The 26,982-nt window shown below is 44.0% G+C and overlaps 3 protein-coding genes across 5 annotated transcripts; 1 reads left to right on the top strand and 2 right to left on the bottom strand.

Moving 5' to 3' along the window:
* Positions 1-711: 711 nt before the first annotated feature.
* Positions 712-6,857, bottom strand: coq8b (coenzyme Q8B). Of its 2 annotated transcripts, none has more exons than XM_024277348.2 (16): positions 6,702-6,857; positions 6,112-6,293; positions 5,883-6,036; positions 5,465-5,670; positions 5,065-5,131; positions 4,516-4,590; positions 4,272-4,391; positions 4,114-4,199; positions 3,903-4,043; positions 3,750-3,831; positions 3,326-3,419; positions 3,037-3,178; positions 1,960-2,067; positions 1,819-1,884; positions 1,643-1,729; positions 712-1,536 (listed from the first exon to the last, which is right to left on the bottom strand). In XM_024277348.2, coding segments are annotated over exons 1-16 (1,917 nt in total). In that variant the 5' UTR covers positions 6,703-6,857; the 3' UTR covers positions 712-1,230. The 2 variants fall into 2 exon arrangements, with proteins under 2 accessions (XP_024133116.1, XP_024133117.1); XM_024277349.2 differs by having other exon boundaries at positions 6,112-6,296; positions 6,702-6,845.
* Positions 6,858-8,646: 1,789 nt separating this feature from the next.
* fbxo46 (F-box protein 46) lies at positions 8,647-17,816 on the top strand. 2 transcript variants are annotated; one of them, XM_024277324.2, is made up of 3 exons: positions 8,647-9,078; positions 13,716-14,332; positions 14,404-17,816. In XM_024277324.2, exons 2-3 carry the CDS (start codon positions 13,856-13,858, stop codon positions 16,210-16,212), a joined length of 2,286 nt encoding a protein of 761 aa, XP_024133092.1. In that variant the 5' UTR covers positions 8,647-9,078; positions 13,716-13,855; the 3' UTR covers positions 16,213-17,816. The 2 variants fall into 2 exon arrangements, with proteins under 2 accessions (XP_024133092.1, XP_024133093.1); XM_024277325.2 differs by lacking the exon at positions 8,647-9,078 and adding an exon at positions 11,153-11,206.
* A 735-nt stretch (positions 17,817-18,551) lies between these two features.
* Positions 18,552-24,464, bottom strand: slc5a2 (solute carrier family 5 member 2). Its single transcript, XM_024277399.2, has 15 exons — positions 24,278-24,464; positions 24,065-24,136; positions 23,674-23,778; positions 23,532-23,591; positions 23,338-23,442; positions 23,157-23,262; positions 22,987-23,067; positions 21,921-22,150; positions 20,801-20,936; positions 20,619-20,726; positions 20,387-20,537; positions 20,108-20,276; positions 19,823-20,038; positions 19,569-19,689; positions 18,552-19,502 (listed from the first exon to the last, which is right to left on the bottom strand). The coding sequence occupies exons 1-15, from the start codon at positions 24,371-24,373 to the stop codon at positions 19,279-19,281; spliced, it is 1,980 nt and encodes a 659-aa protein (XP_024133167.1). The 5' UTR covers positions 24,374-24,464; the 3' UTR covers positions 18,552-19,278.
* Positions 24,465-26,982: the final 2,518 nt, after the last annotated feature.

Below are 26,982 nucleotides of genomic sequence, written 5' to 3'. Positions count from 1 at the left end.
CCACGGCCACAGACTCCTCGCTGCAGCGCCCTCACGCGGCCACATTCAATATGACACTCCATGACAGCCTCACTAACACAGACTCCCTACTGCGCCCCCGCGCGGCCGCATCCAGAAGGACCTTCTTGCTGCCAACCCACAGAACTGAGAACTGGGTAGGGGGAACAGGAGGACTCAGGAAATCGAACGTCAGGAAAACTGGTGGACTACTGGAAAACCAGAGGAGGTCGGGAAACCAGGAGTACTTCTGGAAAACATGAAGGGGCCCTCTACAAAACAGGAGAAGGTCTGGAAAACATGAAGAGAACTTCTGGAAAACAAAAAGAAGTCTGGAAAACAGGAGGCAGTGTGGCAAACAAGAGATCAGGAATCTGGGGGACTAATGGAAAAAAGGAGGAAGTCAGGAAACTTTTAATGAAACAGGAAGAGGACCCCTGGAAAACAGGATATCAGGAACACACGGGGACTTCTGGAAACCGGGAGAAGGACTTTAGGGAAGCAGGAGGTCAGGAAAAGTAGAGATCAGAAAAACTGGAGGACTGCTGGAAAAATGGGAGGTCTGGAAAATATGAGGACTTTCTGGAAAACGGAAGAATATCATGAAAACAGGAGGATTACCTCTGACAAACAGGAGGTCTTTCACAGTTTTTCATCGTTTCCAAAGCAGGTCTGATCCAGAAGTACCAGAATAATCACAGAGAAATCCTGATATCGACACAAAAACACAGTTTGGTGCTTTATTGAATAAAACCTTAGTGCAGAACAACACAGCAGCATGAATCTGGATCTGACACGGAGCAGCTTTGGTTTATTATAAAAGCACACAGACTGGTTAATGTGAGGCAGTCAAAGCGGATCTTCAGACTGGATCTCTGCTGCTGTTTGGTATGATCATTTTCAGTGCAGAAATCAAAGTTCTGACTTTTCTGTGATTGAAGAATCCACTTTGGAGGAATCGTTTCCTTGTTTGAAAGAACCTTGATGACTGAGTGGTAAAACTGCCTCATTTGGACATCAGTCCAGGTTCTGGGTCAGAACGGCTCTGACTGCACAGCCTGATGGAGAACAAGGACCACAAACTCCACAGAGATGGTGATGCCAGGAACAGTTTGACTCAGCATCTCCATCGTTCAGTTCAACAGTTAGAAGCTATAGGCTTCTGTAGGCCGTGGCCATGCCCCGCCCCCTTTAGAGGCGGGCCCACTGCAGCTGCTCCACTTGTCCCCCACTTCAGACACGGGCTTGCTGCAGCTGCTCTGCCTGCCGCTTCTGCGTGTAGGCCTTGTAGACGTCCAGGAACATGTCCTTGCAGGGTATGCGGGCCTTCAGCTTGGAGCAGATGAGGAAAGAGCCGGCCATCTTGCGGTGGAGTGAGTACGTCTCCTCAGGGGGGGGCGTGAGGCGGTGGCGCAGCATGATGGGTATGAGGTTCTGGATGCGGTGGGTGGTGCTCTGGCTGCCAAAGTCAAAGGCCTCTGTAGAAGCAAAGGCTTCGCCCAGGATCATCACCGCTTCCACGTGAGCATCCTTAAAAGCCTGTGAGGTCACAAAGCTAGAGTTGATCACAGCCGCCTCCCACATCCCACATCCCCTTGCCTTCAGAAGCTTGGAGGCATTTTATGTACTGGATGAAACTTCTCACCTTGGTCTCCAAACCTGTGAGGAACTTCAGGTCCTTGGATTTGGAGAGGACAGTGTCCCGATCGCCAACAGAGGCTGCATACACCACCTGAAGACAGTAAATCCATGAGATGCAGGAACCAACAGCAGTCTCTAAAGTCCAGCAGGTGTCCTTTAGATGTGTTAGGATCAACAAACCTGGATGTAGTCATCTGTGAAGAACTCTGGGTAGCTTCTGCATGCTCCAAAGTCTAAGAGAATGACCTACGGGCAGAAGAAGAACCTGCTGCTCATCCTGAAGATATGACATGGTTGTCTGCTAAAGTGGAACTCCCTCACCTTGTTTGTTTCTGAATTGTAGAAGAAGTTGGACCAGTTTGGATCCGTCTGCATGAACCTGAACTCGAAGAGCTCCCTCAGACACAGCTGAAGGATTTGGAAACAGATCTGCAGACAAAACATCAAGAAGAACAGGAAATGGACAAAACTGTTTGAGACATTTTCAGAACAAAAGCTACTAAAACACAATTGTCTATGATAAAGAATTAGCAGAACATCACCAGAAGATCAAATCTCCATCTGCAAAAATAACTTGTCTTTCAGACATTTTTAATGCAGCTTTCATACTTTAAGGTCAAATAAATGTAGAACACTACACAAATGAAATGGCGTCATCCTTTAGGATTGAAAGTTTGAGGGGTTTTATTCAACATGTCTGTCCTGTTACAGCTGATCTGTGATGGCGTGAAGCTGCAGAACATTTCAGAGGTGTCCTCCGCCCTCACACCAATATATATTGTATTTTTGTGGACCATAAGCTCCATTTAAATCCTTTAAATTGATCAAAAATTGACAGTGCATCTTCTGCATACATTCTGGTTCTGTTTACTGACCTGGAAGAGTTTTTGGTGGAACACGAAAATCTTTAACAACATTTTAATACAACTTTGGTTAAACTACAAAATTGGACCATTTGATGGGTTGTTAGAGCATTGTGGGTAATGTAGTCCATAGCCTGGTGGAGCGTTACAATGGTGCGTCAATATCATGAAGTGACACAGTGAGTTTTAATTAGTATTTTCTGTGTTCCAACAAACAATATTGAGTTGTCAATTAAAGTTTCATTATCTGTCACGTTGTTCTCCCCGTAAAAGCTGATAATTAATTTAGATAAAGCATGAAAAACAACACTGTTCACTAGAAAAACTTCCCATCAACTCCTCTGACCACTCCCTGCTTCTTGGTCCCTCTAGGCATTCTGGGTAGTGTAATAGCAAAACATCATTTGATTGTTTTGTTCTGCTTATAATCTGCTCAATTTTATTTTTGTAGAACAGAAATGTTTGTACAAATGTATGCAAATTTCCCAGCATGCAATAGTAATGTAAAGAGATTTATGTGCTTCTGGAGTCAAACCTGGTTCCTCGTTTCCTGATCCAGATCCACACAGCGGTCCAGTGGAACCCCTTGGACTAGCTCCATGGCCAGAACCCGGCGCCCCGACAGCTCATCGATGACCTCTGGGACTTGGAAATACGGGTCTCCTTCCAGCAGGGACCTGTAAAAGTGCACATTTTAAACAGTAAAAATGCAGTCATGTTATAGAAATGTCATTCGATGGTCCAGAGAAGGCTACAGAACCACAGGCGGAGAAGGTTTGTTCTGTAGAACAGTAGACACATGTGGCAGAAGAAGGTAAAAGTACCTGAACTTCTTGGCACATTCTGCTTCCCTCTTATAGTCGCACTCCCAGGCCAGCTCTCTCTGCAGGACCTCCAGACTACTGTCTGCAAACAGACCTGCAGAAAGTCCACGCATCATCACAATCCTGCTGGAACTTATGAAGAATCAAACTGGCATCCTCAGCTTTAACATGTCTATAGATCAGACCCAAACTAGGAGAAGGAAGCCCAGAATGTAACCCAGTTTCCACATTCATCAGGGGTTTTCTTGATTTTTCTTCACAGCAAGATTTGTTCAGAAGAAAACGTCTATCCTTTCTGTTATTGGATCCATTTTCCTGATTTTTTTAAAATATAACAATGATGTAATACATGCAGACAAACAGCCAATCAGATGAAGGTTCCAGACCTCTGCTCTAAACCAAAAACCCAATGAAAACATCAGACCTTCTGGCAGAACCACGCTCATCTTCAGCACCGACATCAGATTGTCTATGTCGCTCTGGATGCTCTCTGCCACTCCGGGGTACTAGGATGGACAGAGGGAAAAATCAGAGTCCCGGAGAGAAGAGCTTAGCGGATCTGTGGGTGAACTTCTACCTGGATCTTCATGGCAATTTCTCGTCCATCTTTCAACATGCCGTGATGCACCTGGCCAATGGAAGCTGCAGCAAAAGGTTTGTCCTCAAAGGACGCGAGCTTCTCTCTCCAGCCTGGTCCGAGCTCCTCCTCCAGAACCTTCTGCTCCATCCCAAACAAAGACATTTCAGCCCTTTTCCTCACAGGCATCAGCCACCATGTGTGAACGTACCGTCATTTGCCAGGTGGGCATAAAGTCTGCGCTCTGCCGCACCCTCTCAAAGATCTTCTGCAGCTGAGGGTTGATGAAGGAGTTGTCTGGAAATCACAGAAACTTTCAGGGAAACAGAGCACGTTTCGGCAGAATGCTGCCGTTGCGCGGATACTCACCTTGTATGCTGAGCATCTGGCCTATTTTGAGCGCAGCTCCACGAACTTTACAGAGTGTGTTGACAATCCTTTCGGCGTTGGCTTCAGACAGGAAGGCTGAGTCCAATAACGCATTCCCTTCTGCAAACAGAAGTGATGTTCCAAAGTGTGTTAAGACACTAAGCTGTAAGGGATCAAACAGTAGCAGAGGTGTCTACAGTGAACACATGAGACCAGGTGATACAGATGGGTTAAGGAACTTTACCTCCTTTTTGTTTTCCTCCTAAGGACTGCTTTGCTACTTCTGCAATGGCGCCAATTCCCAATCCAACAGCAAGCCCTGCAGCAGAGATCAAAACCAAACTCAGGACCTTCTGAAGGACGTATTAAGAGAACTCCTCCTGGTTCTAGATTATCTACAAAAGGTTCCTGGGGTAGAGAAGAGGCTTAGCTGTGAGGAGCTGATCAAGCTGCTAGGTTTGAGTTCTGATCTGACTTTATAAAACCTGCACTGATGGTAAACGATGTGATGAAAGTCTGCATCTGTAGGTGTTTCATCCAAACTTTGTTAAGACGGTCACACATGTTTGTCTTTACTGGAAAGTTACATTCCATCCAAAAACACCTCTGGCTTCACATCGTCTTCAGAGGCCATGATCGATCTCTATTGATCTCTGATTAGTCCAAAAGTCTGAGCAGCAGAGGTCAGGAATGTGATCCATAAATGGAGAAACATCTTTAGGCACTTCTGAAATGATGGATTTCCATCTCCTCAATGACGGTCAAAATAAAATAAATGAAATCTTGTTCTCACCGCCAAAATTAACAAGTCGGCTGATCCTCGTTGCAGGGACCTTCCTCTCTTTAGCGTGGACGCTCAGCTGCAGGGATGAAGAGCGATAGAGACAACAAGTTAGATGTTTTCCTGAAAGGACTGCTGCCACCATTTACGACTAACGTTCAAACAACTGTGTGAAGGAAGAACATGGAACAGCGTGGAAACAAAACTAAAGATATCTAGAGATCAATGGTTTATTGTTGCAGTCAAAGAGACTAAAAAAACAGCTGAAATGTGTCTCTAAAAACATCCCATATGATGTGAATATAGACTGTTATGGGCTCAGAAATAACTGGACTCTTCGTCATGTGTATAAACAGACTCTTGTGATGAAGATGAGGGATGTTCCTTCTCCTGAGGGTACAGGTGGACCCACCTTCTGTCTGACCGGTTTAACTAGGGCCTGCTTCGCCTCTCTGGCTTTCTTCATGTCCTCTGGCGTCAGCTTGGTCACCACCGTGTTATGCACAGACCGACTACTGTTGTAGAACCTCTGCAGGCTGGTGCCGCTGTGCAAGAAGCGACTGGAGGAGCGCGGCCAGCCTGACCCCCCCGCCGGTGACTGCTCGTCAGGATGAGCCCCTTCAGAAAAGAAGAGATGGTGTTAATCCTGAACCACTCCATCTTCTGACGCCGTCTCCAAAAGGTTGTTTTAGACTCATAAAGTCGGAATGGACAGTGCCGACTTGTAAAAGCCTTTTCTCTGTAGGACTTCTGATAAATTAGGATTAATCTCCATCTTTAAAAATTCATTAGAAGCTTGGAAAACACAGGTTTAAGTATGCAAACTATACCTGTGTGCATCCTGGTTGTAGACTCAGGTTTGGTCCAGTTGTGTTCTGCAGGATCAGGAGGGAACTCGGATCCAACCGCCCATTTGGCCGCTTCCTCAGGATCCATGTTTTCCCAGCCTTCAGCATCAGGAAAAACATCCTCCTTAATGGAATTCTGGAGGCAAAAGGATGAATGTAGCTGCTTTCCTGTAAACTTTATTAAACAAACATTGTTGTCAACAACGCTTACCTGGCTGGCGGTGCCAAACAAAGCGGCCATGGCGCCTTCGGCTGCGTCCTGGGCAGCTTTGACCCCTGCAGCCAGGGAGGAGTTGCACGCCATCAGGCGGAGCTGCTCCCCTTGGGTCAGCATCAGAGCGGAGCCCACCTTTCCCGCCCCGCGGAGCACCTGCAGGACCTCTGCCAGCATCACTGCTGACCGTCACGTGACCACAAGAAAGTGACAGATATGAACCAATCAAAAGCCCGCTTCCATCAGAGGTGCTAAAGCGAAGATGTTTGAGTTAAACTTGGGTCTAAAGTGACTAAAACCGAACTGGGCCCGTGTTTAACCTTGAAGATGATCACGTGTTTATCATATAGGCTATGTTATTGGTGAATAGTATCCTTTAAAATCACGTTTAAATCCCGAAACATGAAAATATTCTCAAGAAACGCAGGTAAACCTGTTATTGTTATGATGTACGTGAAGCTAAATGAGGTTCTTTGACTAGAGAAATCACATGCAGTTAGCATAACATTTCACAGAAGTAAAAGTGCGTGCCCTCGAAATTAAAAAAAAAAAAAATAGCTGCTGCTTAAGGCAAACCAGTCACTTACTTTTCCACGCAGAACCGTTTCCAGCGTCCTGTTAGCAAAGCGTCCTTTTTCCCGCAGCTCTTCTGTCTGTTTCGTAAAGGGGAGAAAAAAAGAACCGCCCCCGGAAGTGAAAAAAATCACTGACATCTCTACGGTCCAATCACTAAAGAAGAGTCGATTGACAGCCAATAGGAATATAGAATACAACGTGATGAACGTCAATGGAGTAAAAGGTTGTCTCTGATTGGTAGAGAAGTGATAAAATAAGTAAAGCCAATATCCAATGAGAGTTGAGGGGCGGGAACTGGAGGACGATCCGCTCTGTGCACGTGCTCTCTTATCAAACTGAAGAGCTTCCGGTGTAAACATTCGTTCTATAATGAAGAGTTGTGTTCGGTTGGCTCTTGAGACAATTATTTCTTGGACCTTTTTGTTTTTCTGCAACATTATGCCCTTTTATTTTAGCATTTCTCGTTTTTAAAAGTTTTTAAGTTTGTATTCAAGCTTTAAACTGGAGTTTTTACAATCTATGGTTTTTACAGACATATTATTTTAAAATTAATTAATTATATAAATGAGTCAGATCATATTTCTGTGTTTTTTCCTGTTCAGATCAAACTTGATCTCTGCACCCGAAATATCTTAATAAAAACATTTAGAGCAGCCAGAACCCCCGTCATTTATTTATCTTTATTTTTATTGATTGCTGAGTTAATGTCAACTATCCAGTAACAAAGACATTATATTTATTTATAGATTTATAATGTTTGTGTTCAGTACATGTGCATTAATACACAAAAGTACAGTTTACACAAAAGAATGTTGACATTGCACAGTTTAATCATGACATGCGCAGAACATCCTTACAGTGACAGCCTTTACAGTAGATTGCCCCCTGCTGGTCAGACTGTCATAACACTTTTTCGTAGTTGGTTTTCCTAACTCAAGCTGCGCTCTTAGTTTTTAAGCTTTGAATCACAGACTTTAAAGGTTAGTCTTTCATAAGGTTTTGATGAGACCCTGTTAATATACTGGTGTCCAATGAAATCTAATCTTTTTGCTCTCCTTTATTTTTCCTGCATTTACATCTCAGTTCTCTCTTTTATTCTCCCTCGCTGCTTTTTCATCCTCTCAGATCACTAAAGTTCCTAAAGTCTTGTTTCCTGTTAAGAGGAAGCTTACCCCCATGTATGAGATGGGATTGAACATGTCAAATGCATCCAATCATAATGTACACTCAAGAGGAGGACTCTGCTCTATTATACACCTGAGCAAGAACAATCATAGTTGATGTTTGTAGAATGGTTAAACAGAGCAACACAAATTGCTAAAGATAACATAATATAAACTCATGTACATTATATGTGGTATTTATGTATGTTTGCATTGTGCAGATGGATGAATAAAATACATGATGATAAATACATATCAGGCTCTTTACTGCAGCAGCTAAACGTGTGATGGTGATCAGCAGTGAGAACTGAATGTTCTTTTTATTATTATATTTCTAGCAGAATATAATTAGGAACTATCAACAGTAGAGTTTTTCCATCACATGGCATTGGGTTACCTTTGCTGTACATAAATAATTTACCAAGTTAAATAAGTTGTTTGATCAACATCCACAAAAAAGCTGATGCAAAAAAATAGCACAAAAGGGTGATGCTGCTTCAGTCATATTGTTATTTCCCAATCATCAGATTTTATTTAAATAAAATGTTATCAAACGGGGTCTGCTGGATTAACTTGTGCTTAAAAACATTTTATATTAATTGTCTGTTACAATTGAGAATGTTAAGTGTTGAATTTAGAGGGGATAAAAGGTTAAAAACCTTTCTAAAGCTGTAAATATGGATGATAGTACACTTCTGTGACACAGTGACCTTATGGATGTAGATGTGGGCGGGGCGTAGGCAGAAGGGGGAGGGAGATGTGCATGCGCCATATATGGGCACACCTCTGACTCTGCGCTGTGATTGGCTGCGGGCCTGATGCAGCTGCTTGTCAACAAGATGGCCTTCCTCATCTCGCCGTTCTGACACTGATTATTTTGGTATCCCGGAGAACATACCGTTAAAGCGCGTGTCACTCCTAAATAGATAACGGGAGAGCTGCTGCCCCTAACGAGACATAGAATGCGCGAGAGTGTCCGGGCGGAGCTGGCACGCGCGGCCGCGGAGAGCAGCGGCAACAACTACTAGCAAGGTGGAGAAGAGAAAGTAGCTGGAGGCTAACGACGACGTTAGTCAGCTAGCCTGCTAGCTTAGCTACGTGGACTCGGTTAGTCAACTCGTGTCACCTGCAGCTGACCGAACCAACTGGTTTGGTTGGAGGAAAGCATACCGAAGTAAACACTGTCACCGTCTGGTGTCGGCAGGGTTCGGAGGTCTACCCCAAGGTACGTAACAAACCGGACTAGAACGACGAGTTTGTGGATGGTCTTTAATCGTTGTGTTATTATGCAGGTAAGTTCTGAGGTTCCGATAGCGAGCTCGCTAGCTTACGGAATGTCTCCTATGTTGTGTTAGCACTCATCAGGGAAATGTACAGAGTGGATCTGTGACAAGGTGATCCGGGATAGTTCAGGAAAATGTGATTGTGTTACTTTAGAAGTTCGTGTGTGTTGTTGGACTGATGGCTCTGAGTAATTACTGGAAAACACAAGCTAGCAGCAGCTAGTTCACGAGCTCCTCAAACGCTCCCTTCATGTTTATGGCCACTTTAGCTAATGTTAGCCCTGTTATTATTAGACATTATTTTTGAATATTTCCCCTTGCTGCTGCTGTTGTTGTTGTTATTTTGACTGAGGTTTGGTTTCAGCTTGTTTACTGGGAGGTTGTGGTTAAATGAGCTTTAAGGCCTCGTTACCAACAAGGAAGTTGGAGTTAGGATGAGAAGCATAGGATCTCTCACGTTATGGACTCATTGTTTGCGGTTATATATGCTTGTGACCTCTCAGCATTGTTTACTGTTGCATACAGACAGCTGTAGATCAATCCTGAACATGCATTTTTAATGGGGACTCTGTGGTAACCAATCATATACATACATACATGCAACAGTTCACCCATAGGTTTCCCTCAATATACCATAAATATGCCACAAAAATACATATATCAGGAAGTACAAGAATCCTCTTTGCTTTTGTTTGTTAGTGTAGCAAGGAAATACTTTGAGAACACCACAGCGCTTCATGCCATCTTGGTGTTAGTTTCCTTAGCTAGTTTAGGAGATGTTCACTGATGGGATCTTGTTAGACAAAGCATGTTTGATCCTTTTTTTCGGGTGTTTAGTGGAATAGAGCAGTGTTTCCCAACCCTGGTCCTCAGGGCACACTGTCCAGCATTTTTTTTAATCCAACCCTGCTCAAACATACCTGCCTTTGATGACCGTCATTGTCAGGCTTCTGCTGAGCCTGATGATGAGCTGAATCAGGTGTGCATATGCAGGGCGACATGGAAAACATGCAGGACAATGTGCCTCGAGGACCAGGGTTGAGAAACGCTGGAATAGAGCACTGTCGGAAGCTGTTGTCAGAATTTAACCTGCGACATTGTAGCAGCACAAACATGCCAGTGCTCCAACGTTGTCACGGATACGGCTGTGTAGGCATCCATCCAGGTGAACTCACGGACAGGCGGCTCTCGTGACGCACCTGCGCAGTCTGCTGGAGTAACTCACTGAGCTCTATTGTTCTGTTGGCGGCTCCTTCTGGTCGTTCATCTGTTGCTTTCAGGGGACAGACATGCCGACGCAGAGCTGCTGGCTGTGCTGTCATTTGAGGCCTTCTCGGCTGTTGGTTGTGATGTCGGAGAGTAAAAAGTGTTTGGGAATTTGATAGATCAAGTATTGTGGTCGTCTTTACATCATAATTGGCATCTGCTTATTTCTTTTGAGGAATTTCAGAGCCTTGAAGTTAGTGTCATTTCACTCAGGTGGGAATGTATCAGACTATTGTTGGAATACTTCTTAAAGCATACTTTGCTTGTGAGGGATTTTTTAAACTATAATGACATGTAATGACTTATCTCTAAGCTCATTGAGAGCTCTGTTGTGTGGTTTGTGATTTCTTTTTCTTCAGTCACTAAGACCTTTGACTCGCACTCCAGTCAAAAAGTCATTTGTGAGTCCAGACATATTGTGCAATCTTGAAAACATGTAATCAGTCTTTAAAGTGGACAAGGAATGACGCACGCTGAATGATTGACAGCATGTACGTTTTTGTGGTTAAAAGCATCAGTTTTTTACAGACAAATCTAATGTATGATTTCAAAAACACATTGACCTAAAGAATTCTTCTTTGTCTGGAGTAGCACCTTCACTCCATTACATGTTTTGATAGACACATTTACAACTTTTCAACTGCACAAGGTTCTTTTTGTCCACTTGGTTCATGTTCATGCAGATGAAACGTCTGATTTCTGTTTTTTTTCCTCTGCATGTGATCAGGGAATCCACTGGTGTTGCGTTGGACGCTGCAGTGTTGCTGCAGGCCTTGCTGTGCTGAACAGGATTTGAAGGATTAGGTTGGTCCTAAAAGCTTAAAGCCAAACTTGAAGCTTCATTTACTAAAGCTTTTGAAAGACAGATTGAAGTAGAAAGTAACATATCTATTTTCTTCACGATTTTCCCCTGGATCGGCATGACAGTGGTTTTGTTTCTAATTGTTGTGATGATTTACATGAGATCGTATAGATAAGCTTCTCATAAATATGGAAGCATTGAGATGCTCATCCAAGAACATGTCCTGAACCTTGACAGTGACATCTGGTTTGCATTGAAAAGCAGATAGTATCTGTCTTTGCATGAATATTTATCTAAAGACAAATTCTGTTCATGCATTATTTGTTCTGTTAAAATACAGAAAACTCAGTGATCACAGTAAAATTTCACAGGGGAAGTTTAGAGTTTGTTTGGAAGTTGGTGAACGATAAGTCCCAGAGTCATCTCCATATCTTCACCCGAGACAAATATGAATGTATTTGCACAAAGTCTGAACTTTTTACACAATAAAAAAGTTTAATTTGTTTGTTCCTGATGACCTTACGAATCTTTATGAATTCATAGATCTTTATAAATGCCCTGCAAAGTAAACAATGCACTGTGGAGAACATTAGCTTGGAAAGCAGCTTCTTCAACCTTTTGTAGAGCAAAACCTAGACTGAGATTTTCTGATATCTCTAAATAACATATTTGTCACATATTTCCATAACATGTTATTAACATTTTGGTCCACTTAAGTCATGTAGTGTCTGTCGAAACCCCTAGTTGTTTACATGTGGGACTATGCATTAACAGCAGGAAGTGTTTGGTCTGGTTTATCCTGTAGTTTAATGTGGTAGACATGATGGCGTGCGTTCATCATGAAACTAAGAGAGGAAGAGGAAGTTCATTGTTTTATAAAGTAGGTGAATTCAAAAGCTCCTTTTAGCTGTGATGTTTTCAGAATGTTCCTGGAGTTGTTCCTGTGTGGGACCATAGATGATAAGGAGACACAATTGTTGGTACTTCTATTATCAACAGCAATGTCCACAACGGTCACTAAAATCATTACTTTAGCGGTTATTTTTATTTTTATTTTTTTTAAACAGTTGTCCACATGGGTGTATTAATCCAGGGTGCTGTACATGAACTTTCTTTACACCACAAATGTACCTGTGAACATCACCTGTACAATCATCCAAAAAACAATTTCGGGAGCAGTTGTGTGTCCAGTATCAGAAGACTGTCTTCAGCTACTTCACTCACGCAGATCTTTAATTATTACTGTCCTGCTGTTTGGATAAAATTACACCATAGTGGAACAAGGAGTCTAACTGGTCATTCTGTGGGTATTTATGTTTGCTGTCCACATTTGTTCATACTGCAGACATGGACAAAGTTGTTGTGTGTTTTCTGCATCAAGTGTGTTCCTTTCACTACCAGCAGATACCTGCAGGTGCAGGTGGTAATCTGAGCTGCACCTGGTTGACATGTATATTTTCCCTGTGTGCTACACCTTGCCAGATTTGGAACAAATATGGCCCAACCTGACGATGATTCTGCTGTTTACTCTTGAAAACTATATCTTCTTGATGTCTATAAGCTATTAGCTTGAAAGTAATTAAACATTTGATAAAAGAACTTCATTTAGACATCACAGAGATGGAACAAAGCACCACTCCATTCTTGCAGGATCCAAACAGGACTTTTGTCTCCATCTACAAACAGAGAATACATCTCTTTAAAACCATAAGTAAAACATACTGATGTTCAACCTTTTGTTCTTGATGTTTTAATGGGTTCTCCTGTTTATCAGCTTCACCCTCTGAAAAAGTCTACATAAGGCATTTAAGAGAAACAGTGTTCTTTACAATCATTTTAAAAGCCTGGTTTCACTGCGTTTGTGTTGCACTTGAACTTACATATGGTTCACAGAGTCGTGACATGCCAGTGATGCTGTGTTGGTCCCAAAGAGCTGCTTTATCGCCCCTCACAATGGTCCTTAGCCACACCTACCATTCCCAACAGCTGGCGCAGCCATACAGACAAAGCCTGTGAATAAAGACTGAGCTGCAGTGAAGGTTCTTTGGTGTGGAGAGCAGGGGGGAAGTATGGGGCAGACAGCAGTGACATGTATATGCCTGCGTGCTCCAGCTCACGTTGACTCATAAAGCAAGTCCTCTCTGAAAGGCTGAGCTGTAAAGAGAAGAGAATCCATTTCAGTATTTCTCTGTCTCCTGCACTCCCAAACCTGAAATATTATCCTCTTAATTTAATTTCTTGACTCCAAAGTGGAAGAGGTGATAGTGGAATGCAGTTTCAAGTGTTTCTGCTAATGGCTTTTGGCCAGAGAATGAGATATGGGACGGGGTGTGATCAGATTCAGCAATGCTGTGATAGTTCTTCCCTCCATTTCAGTGCTTTGGTTATAGAAACAGCTTGGATACAAATGCAGCTTTTCAGAATAATTCCAGCCTGAAACAGAACTATTCTGATTAGTTTTCATCATCAAATATTTTATATCTCATGTTTGTGTTTTCCTTTTATTCCCAGGTCTGTTGGGTCTATGCCTGCTGCTCCCTCCATCGCTGCCCATCAAGCTGCAACGGCAGCAGAAAGCCTCCATACAATGAGAGCTCTTGACATCTGCTGATCAGCATACATGCAGAAATGCCTCTGGGGTCCACATCCTGATGGACCGAGACACCTTTTCCCACATCCGGCTGTGGTGCCCACGCCCTTTTGGCACCTACTCCCAGAACAAAGCTCGGAGTCCAGGCTCAGGGGGAAGCAGTGGAGGTGCTAGTGGGGCGGGGCCCTCGCTTTGCAAGGCTGAGCTATCGCAAGGTGCCAGAAGGAGGGCGGAAGGTGGTGAAGATGTAGGAATGATAGTTGGCATTCAGGAAGGAGATGGAGAAGAGGAGGACGTGGGCTTGGAGAACACTCCACCCGAACCTGAGCATGAATCCACAGCTCTGTCACAGAGCCAGTCTCCTCAGCTCCCTTCTTCTCCTCCTTCACCACAGTCTTCAGGGTCTCAGATGGAAGATGGACGTGTGCTGTTAGACACCTGGTATGTCATAAAGCCAGGGAACACCAAGGAAAAGATTGCCTTCTTTGTTGCACACCAGTTCAGTGGAGCTGGCCAACCCAGACCAAGTGCCATGAAGGTAAGTTCAGTTCTTCTTCTTTATTTTCAGTAAACATTTTTGACTATATCATATAAATCTCTCCTTCATAGGTTAAAGGCAATTGGGGAACTGACTGCAGTAAAGCCAAAAGACGAAGACGCTGCTCATCCTATGACCCTCCAACACGATCTCACACTGTCAACCATGACACCTCCCTTGAACCCACCAGTCCTGATGAGTCGCAGCTCGGAGATGCAAATGAAACTGACCTGCTTTCTGTGGCAGAGATGGTTGCCTTGGTTGAGCAGAGGACTGCCATGGCCCTCCAGGGTATTGCAGCTGTTCACGGGAACCAGCAGCACCACCACTCCCCTCCTACCACTCACAGTCAGAGCCTTACCCAGAATCAACACACTGTCCTGCGTGGCACAGTGTCGGACCCCTCTCCTCTGGTGTTTGTGTCAAACAGCTCAAGTAATCACTCCACCAGAGAGGCCCAGAAGCCATCATCTCCTATCCACAAAGACCAGGACTTGGAAGAGCAGCAGGAGTCTTGCAGGGTAGCCCAGGCCATTGCACACTTTGAGTCACAAAATCTTGAAAATCGGCTCAATCTAGGTTCTGGCTCTGGAACCCCTCCGTTGAATAAAGACATTGAAAAGGAGCATAGGAAAGGGGGCGAGTCGGGCACCGTCACACCTCCTCCACCTCCAAACCATAGTCACGGTGAGGTTAGGATAGCGTTTAGAGTGTCAAATCTAGACCCGCGTTCTCAGCTGGAACCAGCTGGCCGGTCCCGATGTATGTTTATGAGTTGCGGTGGGAGCAATCAAGCACCTCCTAGAGCCAAAGAAAAGATCACCTGCGACCTGTACCAACTAGTCAGTCCCTCCTCAAAAGATCCCAGCTGTCTACTGCTTGCTGCCACAGCGGCTACCCCCAAACCAGATGGGGACCACCATCATTCAGACGGCTCAGCCTGTGGCAGCACAGACCCGGTTCAGGAGAGCTGTTCTGGGGAAAAGAAGGGTTCTGGTGTAGGAAGAGAACGAGTTACGGGTTTCCACGTGGAGGTGGTGGTGACTGGTGCTGTTGACCAGTGTGTTTTTTATGGAAAAGACAGCACCGAGAATGTGCAGGAGGAGACGGTGTGTTTCGCAATGCCTGTTGGGGCAGGAAGTAGTGGGGGTGTTGGAAACTCATCTGAATCCTCATCAGAGGATCCCCCTCCTGGACAGCTTTTTTTCCTCCAGCCCTCTCGGGGACAGGAGGAAGAAGGAAAGACTTCTGGCACAGGCTCAGGAATGTGTTCTCTGGACTCTGCCAACAACAACAGTCCTGGGGCAGGGCTGGAAGTTGGCTCAGGTGAGCGGGCACCACGACCAGACTCTCCCATAGTTGGAGAGGACTGTTCCGACCCCTCACTGTGCCGTCTCTACCGCCACGTGTCCCACGATTTCTTGGAGATCCGCTTTCAAATCCAACGCCTCCTGGAGCCACGACAGTACATGCTACTGCTTCCCGACCACATTATGGTTAATATCTTCAGCTATCTGCCAACGCGCTCTTTGGCAGCCCTTAAATGCACATGTCACTACTTTAAGGCATTGATTGAGACTTACGGAGTGCGTGCTGTGGATTCCCGCTGGAATCAAGACCCTCTCTACAGGGACGATCCCTGCAAGCAGTGTAAACGACAGTATGAGCGCGGGGACGTTTCTTTGTGCCGCTGGCACCCCAAACCTTACCACCATGACCTGCCTTATGGACGCTCTTACTGGATGTGCTGCCGGCGCACAGATAAGGACACGCCTGGCTGCCGAGTCGGACTTCACGACAACAACTGGGTTCAGCAGCCTGCTGATGGTTCTCAGCCAATCCGCATGAAGAGGGAGGAGAGGAGGGAGGAGGCCAGGTAAGGAGGTGCAAGTACACCTCAGAGACCAGCTCTCATCTCAATCTGCATATCCCCCTCTGAGAGGAGTACAAGGAGGAACCAGCACTCCAGGAGGTTTTCATTCACCCTTCTTTCTCATACTTGCCCTCAACGGAGAGAGGTTGAGTGGTAACAAAGGAAGGGAGGTGCATCACACTCCTTGCCTTTTTCTCCTGGTCCTCTGGAATCCCTCTCCCCCCATCTGTGCTCCCGAGTGGCTGCAGAGACGTTTGCATACCAGGGTTTGGGTCCTCTCCTGCTGCTGTCCTTCACCTCCATCTCTGCCTCATAATTGTTTCATGATGCACATGGATGTTCTGTCGTTCATGTGGAAACGTTGCAGTGTGTTTTGATTTGAGATTAGCCTGGAGAAAGTGACGCATAGAAATGTAATGCCCTAGAGCCTGCTGACTCCTCCATCACCTCTTTTTTCTTCTGTGTTGTCTCACAAACATTAGCTGTACAGTGGTGCTGCGAGCAGAGTCCAGAAGAAGTGAACCCCTTCAGTGGTGAATGTTCAGCATTACAATAAAATGTGATTGTATGAAGCAAACTTGATTTTTCCGTTGTACACAACGCCATTTGTAGCTGTCCTTCACCATTTGTTCTTCTGAATGTGCTGTAATGTTGTTCCATTAGGATGATGATGCTGCTGCTGAAACCATTGCTTGTGTCACTGATGTTCATCTACAACAGCCATACCATTGGTAACTGACAGGCACAGTGTCTGCCAACAGGTGGGTCTGTGGAGACCCGTTCCATTGTTGGAGTGGACCCTAACCTTGCTGACCTGCCGTACACAGGAGCCAGTGAATCCTTGGTTTACACAGATTTATGGGAGATGGACTTGAATGGGATAAAAAGAGAAACTTGATGTCACTTTGGAAAGGCCTGATGTCACTTTGTTTGTTTGCTTTTGTTTGCCATTACTTTTTTTTTTTGTTTGGCTGTTTTTATTGGTTTGTGTGTCCGAATGTTTGCTTTTATTCTGCAGGTTTGTTCTCCTCGTATCAGTCTGTCGCCCAGCCTGCAAACTTTTGTTTCCTTTATTGATCTGACAGCCTTGTTTTAACCCCCCCCTGCCCTCCACCCTCTGATTTGGCCGCATGGACTGTTTCGCCAAAGCCGTCTGTCACGCTTTGAAGTGGATGAAACCATATACCACAGACCGAAGACTCACCAGCTTCCAGCCTTAAAAGCCCCCTACCTCTGCCCCGCCCCCGCTGCAGGACACTGAGGCTCAGGTACCTCACAGCTGATCAGTAGGAGTGCTGGCTTCACAGAATCCTGTAAATGCTAGATGTACTCCATCCAGCTCTACAGAATCCATCCAAAACAATTCATGTGGATGGGTAAGGGCGCCACCAGGTGGTGGCTCTGCCTCCTCATCCTAACAACAGTTTTCTTTACCTCCCCCACCCCCCAAGCTTTTACACTCCCAGACAGACTGGACCTTTGAGAACAGATGTTATGAATGATGCTGAAGCTGCATGAAGATGGTTGTGATGGGAGACCTTTGAGGGTGCAGATGTGTACTCATGGGAAATGTCTGCTTAAATAAAACAGAAGTGATGATTAAACTGGAAATATGATTGTGTTGTCTTCCATGCAAGTCTCCAGTAGTTATCTTCAGTGAAGCCGCCCGTGTCTGACTGTGGTTAATTAACGTTCAGAGCTGCTGGTCTGTGAATGAATGTTTAACAAACCAGCTGTAAAAAATGTTTTATTCCTAGACTCACCTGTGGGATGAAAAATCCTCTCTAGTTCTAAATGTAAAGAGGAAGACTAATTCTTTAGGATCTTCCAGCAGAAGGCAAGTTTATTTGTCTAGCACATTTCATGTACAAAGACAATTCAAAGTGATTTACATTAAACATTAAAGGAAACAGACAAATTATAAAGGTGTGATGATAAAAAAAAAGTGAAAAAGAGCAGAATTTAAAATCAAGCATAGACAAACAGTGCAAATGTAAACTTTTGAATACATACTAATCAAATGCAGCTGAGAACAGATGAGTCTTTAACCTGTACTTAAATAGACTGTGTGTTTCAGCTGATCTAAGGTTTTCTGGAAGACTGTTCCAGATATGTGGAGCATAGAAGCTAAATGCAGCTTCTCCATGTTTAGTTTTGACTCTAGTAACTGACTAAAGACCGGATCCAGATGGCCGGAGAGGTCCGGCTGGTACATACTGGGTCAGGAGGTCAGTCATGTACTTTAGTGCTAAACCATTCAAAGCTTTATAAACCAGTAACATAACTTTAAAGTCTATCCTAGCAATAAAGCTCTTTGTGGCAAGTGGTTTTCACACACAAGATCTAAAATTTGGCCTGAGAGGAGGATTATATTGAGATTGTGTTCGGGTGTAAGGGGTTCCTAACCCTTTTCCCCGGTACAGGTCCTGGATGGAGGGAAGGTCAGAACCATTGATCCTTTCTGCAGACCCAATGGTTCTCTGCAGTCGGTCCTTGTCGTGACTGGTTGCAGATCCAATCCAGACTAACTGACAAACTGGATTTTTGTAATGTAAAAGATAATAGCTCCTGAGGCAGGTTGAACTCTTTTGTGCTCTCTAATGGGGTCCAGGCGACCCCACCCTTTTATTGATGTGCGATCCCTTCCTTGACAAAGGTGGACAAAGGTTGACAGGATTTCATACCTGCAATGGACACCAGTGAAGATAAAAAAATCCTTGGAAAAAAAAAAGTTCAGCCCGCTGTCTTGTGGGGTCCAGATAACGCCACTTTTAATGCAAACATGGCTAGGATAGCACAAGGGTTACGTTGTTTTGAAAAGTACTACCTCTGCTGGGCCTTCTTCGGGAGAAAGCCAATGTGGGAGGTGATTGGATCAGCTGAAACTGTTCACAGAAAGAAATCTTCAGCTTGATCAACAGATTAATGAAGACTTCCTTGCTTTATAATCAGTTACTTTATTATTTACAGGTATTGGTCTGCTCTTGATCTCCAGGATTTTTGTTTCAGAATCACAGAATTGGACACAAATTCATTTATTTCTAATTTGTTTTAAGGACCCTAAGATCACAGGTCAAGCAAAGTATCCCCACATGAAAACAGCCACAGTCATCATAATAAGAGCATTAGCGTCCACCGTGTACTTCCACACCGGGTCCTCACTGATGTCCGGCATCTGGGGCTCCTGATTCTCTGGCTCCTGTCGTTCATCTGGTTCCTGAGTCTGAGAGTTTCCTCCCAGATTACAGAGACTGGCAACCAGACGATTGATAACAGACTTTTTTCGCTCTTCAACCACTAAATGTAAAGAGGCAGTCAGTCAGTCTTTGCTCTGTTTTCTAGGTAAGTTTCTGTCTTGCGTACCTGCAGTAGCATTCTTCTGTCGTTCCATCTCCTTGGCTCTCCTCTCTTGTTCCTCCTGTTCCCAATCCAGATCTTCCCTCTCCTCTTTGGAATGTCGCAGACTGAACACCAGACGATGGAGCTGAAAGGGTAGACCAAAGCTTTGTTATGTTTGGTTTATATGTCCTGGATTTGCTGAGCTGCAGTTTACTGAGTCCTGTTTGTTTCATGAACCCTACAGTCAGAACATTCATACAAACGTGAGGAATACTTACATGCTTTTCCTGTATGGGCTCAGAACAGAGGCTGACTATAAGCACTAGCACTGATGTACAAAAGAATAGGATGATGGCAAAGTGCAGGTAGTGAATCCCACACAGCAGGAAAGGGCACTGAGAGGGGAAGGTGCAGCTGCCGGTGCCAAACCAGAACTCCGGTAACATTCGGCACAGACCCATCACCAGACCACCGATCAGCCCCCAGAAAGCTCCCTGGAGTCAGACACAAACTCACTATGAACTGACCATTTACAGTGTCAGCGTGGACGGACGCCTCCTCACCGTCTCATTGACCCTCTTCACAAAAACAGCCAGCAAAAAGATGGCCGCAATGGGGGGAGACAGATAACTTGAGACTGACTGGATGTAGTCAAACAGCTGACCGCTCTGGGCTGCCTGGACCACAGGAATCCAGCAGATACTGATGGCCACTATGCACAAAACCCAGACTCTGCAAGACAGATTCACAGGCTTTGCAATGTTAATTCTATGGAGGTTTTTACAATATGCCCTTTTAGATTAATCACACTAAAACAGTTCTCTACAGTGCTTGGCATTTACCTGCCCACAATGATGAGCTCTCGCTCAGCCGCCTGTGGTCTGATTCGAGTCCAGATGTCCATGGTGAACAGAGTGCTGCTGCTATTAAAAATGGAAGCCAGAGAAGACATGAGAGCAGCCAGCATCACTGCCAGCATCAGGCCTCGCAAACCTGCCAGACAAGAAAGGGCTTTTGAGGGTTGAAGAACGCACAGGACTCTTTAAAGCGTTGCCAACAGGAGTTCCTCTTTACCGCTGGGCATGATGGTCACCACCAGTTTAGGATAGGCAATGTTGGAGCAGCCCACCTCTGTCTCACAGATCCTCTTACAGTCCTCGGGCACCACACAGCCAACTTCATCTGAAAGACCATGAAAGTAGTCACCTTCTTTTCTGTCGCTCTGGCTTGGCATTTTGGCAGATAGAGTCCCACACCTGGGAACAGGATCCTGCTGATCATGCCGGGGAACACCATGAGGAACATGGGGAGCAGCTTCAGGTAGCCACACAAAATGCAGCCAGCTTTCACATGGGTGAGACTACGGGCTGCAAGGCACCGCTGCACGATCACCTGCAGGAACAAGAGTTGATCCAAGAAACATCTACAACAGTCAGGAATGAAGCTTCATCATTGGTTTTAAATGGAAAACATTTCAGGGGTTTTAAACCTAGAAACATTTCAACCAGTATAATTTTTTAATTTTTTAATAATTTCTTTAAAACATGTGATTTGTACAGATTTTTAAATAAAATGCATTAAACGTGCAGGTTCTCTGTTACAATAAAAAAAAATTTTCCTTGATTGCAACTTTAATCACTCCTCCAAAAACACTAGAAAATCTAAATGTTACTCTGGATTGGACAGAAAATGTGTGTTTTGAGGTTCTAAAATAATATTTATTGAGAGCTTATATTTTTGAATATTATATTGAAAAGAAATGTTGCTTAGCACACCTTTGAGAACAAAAAGAAAATTTAAAAGTGATACAGAAATGAAATAAATGTCTGAATCAATAAAAGAGTGGGCTTCTCGTAAGCCCACCATCCACAGGAAGACCACATGGGGCTGGTGTCATGGGATTTGGGTGGCAGTCAAGGCCTGGCGTTTAACTTTTAGTATCCCTCAAGGAGCTGAGCCAAAAGGCAAATGTCTGGATCTACTGGTAAATCTACGTTCCTACACTTACCTATGGTTATGAACTTTGAACTTGGGGTCATGAATGTAAGGATGAGATCGCAGATAAAATTGGTTAATTCTGGGCTGCTTGGACCACGGGATGCCAGCAGATGCACGGCCATTATGCATGGCCTCGAGAAAGACCCAGGACATGCAAAAAGAAGATAGTTTTTCTGCTGCTCTGGGAGCCCCTTGGAGTTCCCCCACCAGAGCAGGGTAATGTTTATGATCTGGAAATGTCTGATTAGATAGCTCTCCCATAACCCAGCTCCGGATAAACGAGAAAACATGGATGGATGAATAGAAGGAAAATCTACTTCTCCCTTTGATTTATTTGGTCTCTCTGAGAAGAATAGTCCAGCAAAGATCCACATTCACCTGGTCAGAGCACCAGTACCAGATCCCTGATACTGAGATCCCAAACAGCACCCCAGGCCAGGGTAGGTCTCCAGTTGTGGGGTCCCTCAGCAGACTGAAGGCATCCTGTCTTGGAGTGTAACACTGTGAGGAAATGTTGTAGCGCTGGGGGTCCAAAGAGGTGTAGTTGTGGGGCACAGCAGAGCTATATTTTGCCAGCAGAGCACCGTAGCCTCCAATTTCAGCAAAAGCTGGAGGTGAAGAGACATTTTTGGAATTCAATCATATTTAGAAACTTCTCTTAATCATTCAAAGATTTAGTTACAGAAATTTAAAGCTGCACCAATCCCTGAATTCCCCCCACCAATGATGAGCCTGCTTTCTGTTTCTTTAATCATCTCTGCTTCTGTCTTGGACTTTCAGTCTGAAGCAGAGTCAGACTCCTGTGTTTACCCTTTACTGACCTTTGTAGTTGGAAATCTATCAGGACATGGGGGGGGAGGGATTGGTCTTGTGTCAGCGGGACAAGGCAGAGTTTTTTGCAGAGTCGGCAAACTCAAACTCAAACTTCAATGGGAAATTAATGATTAACAATCGCGTCTTAAATTCTTCTCTGCCGCGAAGCTGATTCTGAACAAAGAGACGATGTCTTGGATGAACCAAACATTTGAACTAAAATGATTACCTTCATCAATTTGATCAAAATACAGTCCAGTGACCATGGACCATGAAGTAATCATGGGCCAATAAATATTTGTGATATTTTGTGGTCCAATAACCTCAAATACCAGAAAGCATCTTGTTGTTGTGACTCTTCTATTAAGTGGTCTTCCTTCTAATGCGATTCTATTTAATGGGGTTCTATGACAGTGATCTTCCTGGATCCTGAGTTAGATAGAGATGTGGAGGCAGTTCTATTCTGATTCGTATCTGTCAAGATTCTATTCTATGAATCTAAATTGGATTCAGATCAAAGCAATCACAGCATAAAGTTAAAAGTTTGGTTCATTTTTGTATATTTTGGTTTCTTCAAATATCCCATCATATGTTCTTGAGCAGGAGTTCCTGTGTAAAAGCTTGTACTCACAGAATCCAGCAAGGGCAAAAGCACCAGCAATGATGACAAACGTCTGGACTGTATCTGTGTACATCAGAGCCGCCAGGCCACCTATCAAAGTCAAGGATTAAGAGAACAGAGAACCCCCCCGTAAGGTTTGGTTGAAGTTCAGAAGGACCTGCATAGACACAAAATTGCACCTGTGACCGTGTACACAGCTGTGATTATCAGGAGGGCGATGACAGATAGGTAGATGTTCCACCCTAAGGCCTGCTGGATGAAGACAGCTCCTGAGAACATGTCCACCTGCACAGAGCAAAAGGAAGGAGATGAAGCTCACCAATACTCATGCTGTAGAACCTTCAAGAGCAGAAGACTCACAGAGATCTTGGTGAAAATGTACAGGAACAGGGAAACGACGGACAGGTACAAGCTTATTCTGGTCCCACCAAACCTCTTCTTCAGGTATTGCGGCATTGTGATCACCTGACAAAAGCACATTCAGCAGTGGTTAATATCCTACTGGACATTTCTTTCCAGTTTACTGATCTGACTGTGTTGGTTGATCTTCATACCCCAGCTGTCAAGTAGACTGGTACGAAGAGCCAGCCCAGCAGCAGAACAGTGAAAAGAGCCTGAAACATCAACAGCACATTCATTCAATGCCAATCTATAGTTCAAAGACCTTTACTTTCCCGCTGAACAGCAGAGGCTTACGTTCCACTCGAACCCCCCCACAGCTATACCACTGGCTGCTCCAGTTCCTGCTAACCCGACAAAGTGTCCACTGCCGATGTTACTGGCAAACAAAGATGCTCCAACCTGTGAGAAGAGCAGGAAATCCAGTGACATGGTTGGTCTTGTCAGAAGGTATATCAGCTCTCTGGGTTAAGCACGAAGGCAGAAAGAATACTTTTTAAACCTGAAAGATCTGTCTGATCTTTACAAAACCATGAAGTTTATTTTGGACGACTCAGAAAAAACTATAAGGACATGTCTTTAAATGAAAACCTGTGATTGAAAAGTTTCTGTGTTCCTATGGATAATTTGATGCACACCATGAATGAGTGGAACCCAAATGTGACAACCCGGAACCTTGTTCACTCACCGGCCACCAGGACATGGAGCGTCCTGCTAGGAAATACCCTCCCACGGTCCCACGGTTGGTCCGAAACATGGACTGACGGACACACACACACATGTAAACACACACAATCACACACAGACATAGAAATTGGTTCAATACTATTTATTGTTTTTAACATGTGAATTACATTAACAACCAAGTTATTATCCTCTTATATCTGTGGAAGACACTTACCCAAACGCCAACACTAAGAACCACAAGGAAATATCCAACAATGACACTGATGTCTGCCGCATTGCTGATGGTGACCCTGTTTGAAATATTGTCCATTCTTCTCCTCAATTTTGGTACGTGTTGAACTGGAAGACCTTCTCTCCACCTTCATGTGAAACTTTCTGCCTTTCTACATGAACCCTGAGCATCACAGTCCGGCTGATGTGCTTTGGATAGAACTTTGTTCTGACGACGGGCAGATTCAGCAGTTTAATAATTAGAGCAATTATTAACAGAAATGGTTCAAAACAAGTAGCTTGAGTTTCTGGACATCAGGAACATTTCACAGAGATGACGGCTTGATCATGTCAACATGTTTAAACACGTTCTTCACAGATCACAAAATGTTGTCAAACGTTTTTGCAGACATATGTGAACAGCAATTGTTGTACAACTTTTGGTAAATCCCATCAGGGGTCCCCACAGCTTCACTGATCTGCACATTTGATTTGGCAGAGAGTTTGACGCTGGATGCCCGTCCTGACACAAACCTGTCATGTGAAAAGCAATGAACTCTAAAATAAACTTTGTTCTGGAAATAAACGGAGAACAGCTGAATGAACATGAAGTCATTTCCAGGCTCCAGTTGCCTTCGGCCAACTTCAGTCTGTCTTTACCTCCATCCGACACTGGACCTCCTTTAAGAATTGATAGTCAACAACTTGAAGATTATCCTGAATCACCTCTGGGAGGTGGTGGGGTCTTGTGGGGCCTTGGACTGAACCCACAGGTATCTAGGTGTCTGGACTCTGCCCGGGCTATGGGGCGGTCTGCTGTAGGATAGAAGGGAATAAAATTCCCCTGATTTTATGGAATTACAGCAAAAAAAGAAGTAGAAATCATTTCAAATACACGTTCAACTGGATATTTATTTTTTCTGAACCATTTTTTTTGTAATTTTCAAAGGATTTTTGAATGGAATGTGACAAAACAGCTTTGTTGAACTGTAAATCAATTCATGAACCCATCCATTGAAATCCAATGGACTCCGTGATGGTGAGACCCTGACTGAGCATCACAGAGGTAAGCCTCTGAATCTTCACAAATTCAAACTTCTGTTCTGAGTCCAGTCTTTTCTGTGGGAATTTCCATGTTCTCCACCTGCATGTGTAGCGTTTCTTCAGATTTCATGTGGCGACTCAGATGTCTCCCTGCTGGGGACCCATCCTGAGTGGTGTACCCGCCTTCACCTTGTGATGGTGGGGATTGGCTCCAGCGACCCTTGTGACCCCAAACAAAGTGAAGAGGGTTTGATGGTTTCTAAAAAAAAAATAACAGTTGATGAAAGTCAGTAGTTCAATAGCATGAAGTACAGTAGCATGTTTTGAATTTTAGAATTCAGCCTTGGGGAACAGAAACACCTCAGTTTCAGTCAGAATAGAACTTAAAACCTTGATTCCAGTAGTCTGCTCTCTACTTCTTCGGTTATTCTTTTGATAACCTACTGTACCATAGTAATGGATGGATTGCTATATCATTAAAGCTATCTTGTGGCACATATTCATTTCAATTAAAGCTATCACGTCCTGTCAAAAGATTCAGATTGTGTATGGGAAGTTCCTTACATTCATTCAAAGCATACTGACCGTCCTGTTGCAGAAAGTCCAGAGTTCCTGCAGAGGGCAGCCTTTCATCACTTATGTGCATCAATCAGCTGTAGAGGAATCAGGAAAATGAGAGGACCAGGGTCTTATCGAACCACCATGATGTTGACTTGCAGACTTTCTGATTTACATTTACAAATTTAAAGAAAAGGACAGGAACTGTAGCGCTACAATGTTGTTCAATCTCTTCAAGACTGCTCTGGTGTTTAATGTTCTTCTTCAACCTAGTTTCAACGTAGCTTAGACTGACATGATGTTCAGTTTCACTCTCAGATGAGAAGTCAAAGAGCTTTGAACCAGAAATCAAACATCTCTGAACCAAAAGACAAATGTCTTTGAACCAGTAGACAAACATCTCTGAACCAGTAGACAAACATCTGTGAACCAAAAGACAAATGTCTTTGAACCAGAAGACAAATGTCTCTAAACATGTTTTCTTGGACAGTCTATACTTCTTAGACTGATTAGAATCAGACTTAGATTAAATATTAAACTTTTAGATATTTTAATGAATTCTTCTTAGAAATGTGGACTGATGGAATTTCATAATGGTGTGTAGTCTGGTAACCCATCAGATGATCAGATTAGTCTAGAGTTTACTACATGGTTGGAAAAAGTTCCCTAAGATTCAACAGTGTAACTATGAGGAATGACTGATTTTCTACTGGTGGAACCAGAAACTTAAATTGGCTCTAATTCAGACTAAAATAATAATTTTAAAAAGGTGAACAGATGTTGATTCTCTAGGACGCTTATATGCTTTTCAAGAAAGGACCTGAAGCCTTTTCTCATGAAACCAGCCAAAAGAACATCACATAAACTCCAGCTGTCCACCAACATGAAGGTGTTTCTGCCATTATGTGAATGAACTCTCTTCTGAAGCCATGACTGAAGGTCACATCTGATTTAAAACAAACAGAAAGAATGTCATCACACTGAAGCTTCAGAAGGTCGGAGGAGAGATGAAGAACCCGTTCATTTGGATCAGGCTGGTTACAGACCCGTTTTTCAACTGCCACCATCTCTGTGTGATATCACCTAACTCCACCTTCCCAAAAAACA

Source organism: Oryzias melastigma, linkage group LG13, assembly GCF_002922805.2.
Source record: "Oryzias melastigma strain HK-1 linkage group LG13, ASM292280v2, whole genome shotgun sequence".
In the NCBI taxonomy this organism is placed as follows: domain Eukaryota; kingdom Metazoa; phylum Chordata; class Actinopteri; order Beloniformes; family Adrianichthyidae; genus Oryzias; species Oryzias melastigma.
The sequence above is the reverse complement of the archived record's forward strand: the minus strand, read 5'-3'. Positions and strand labels throughout refer to the sequence as shown.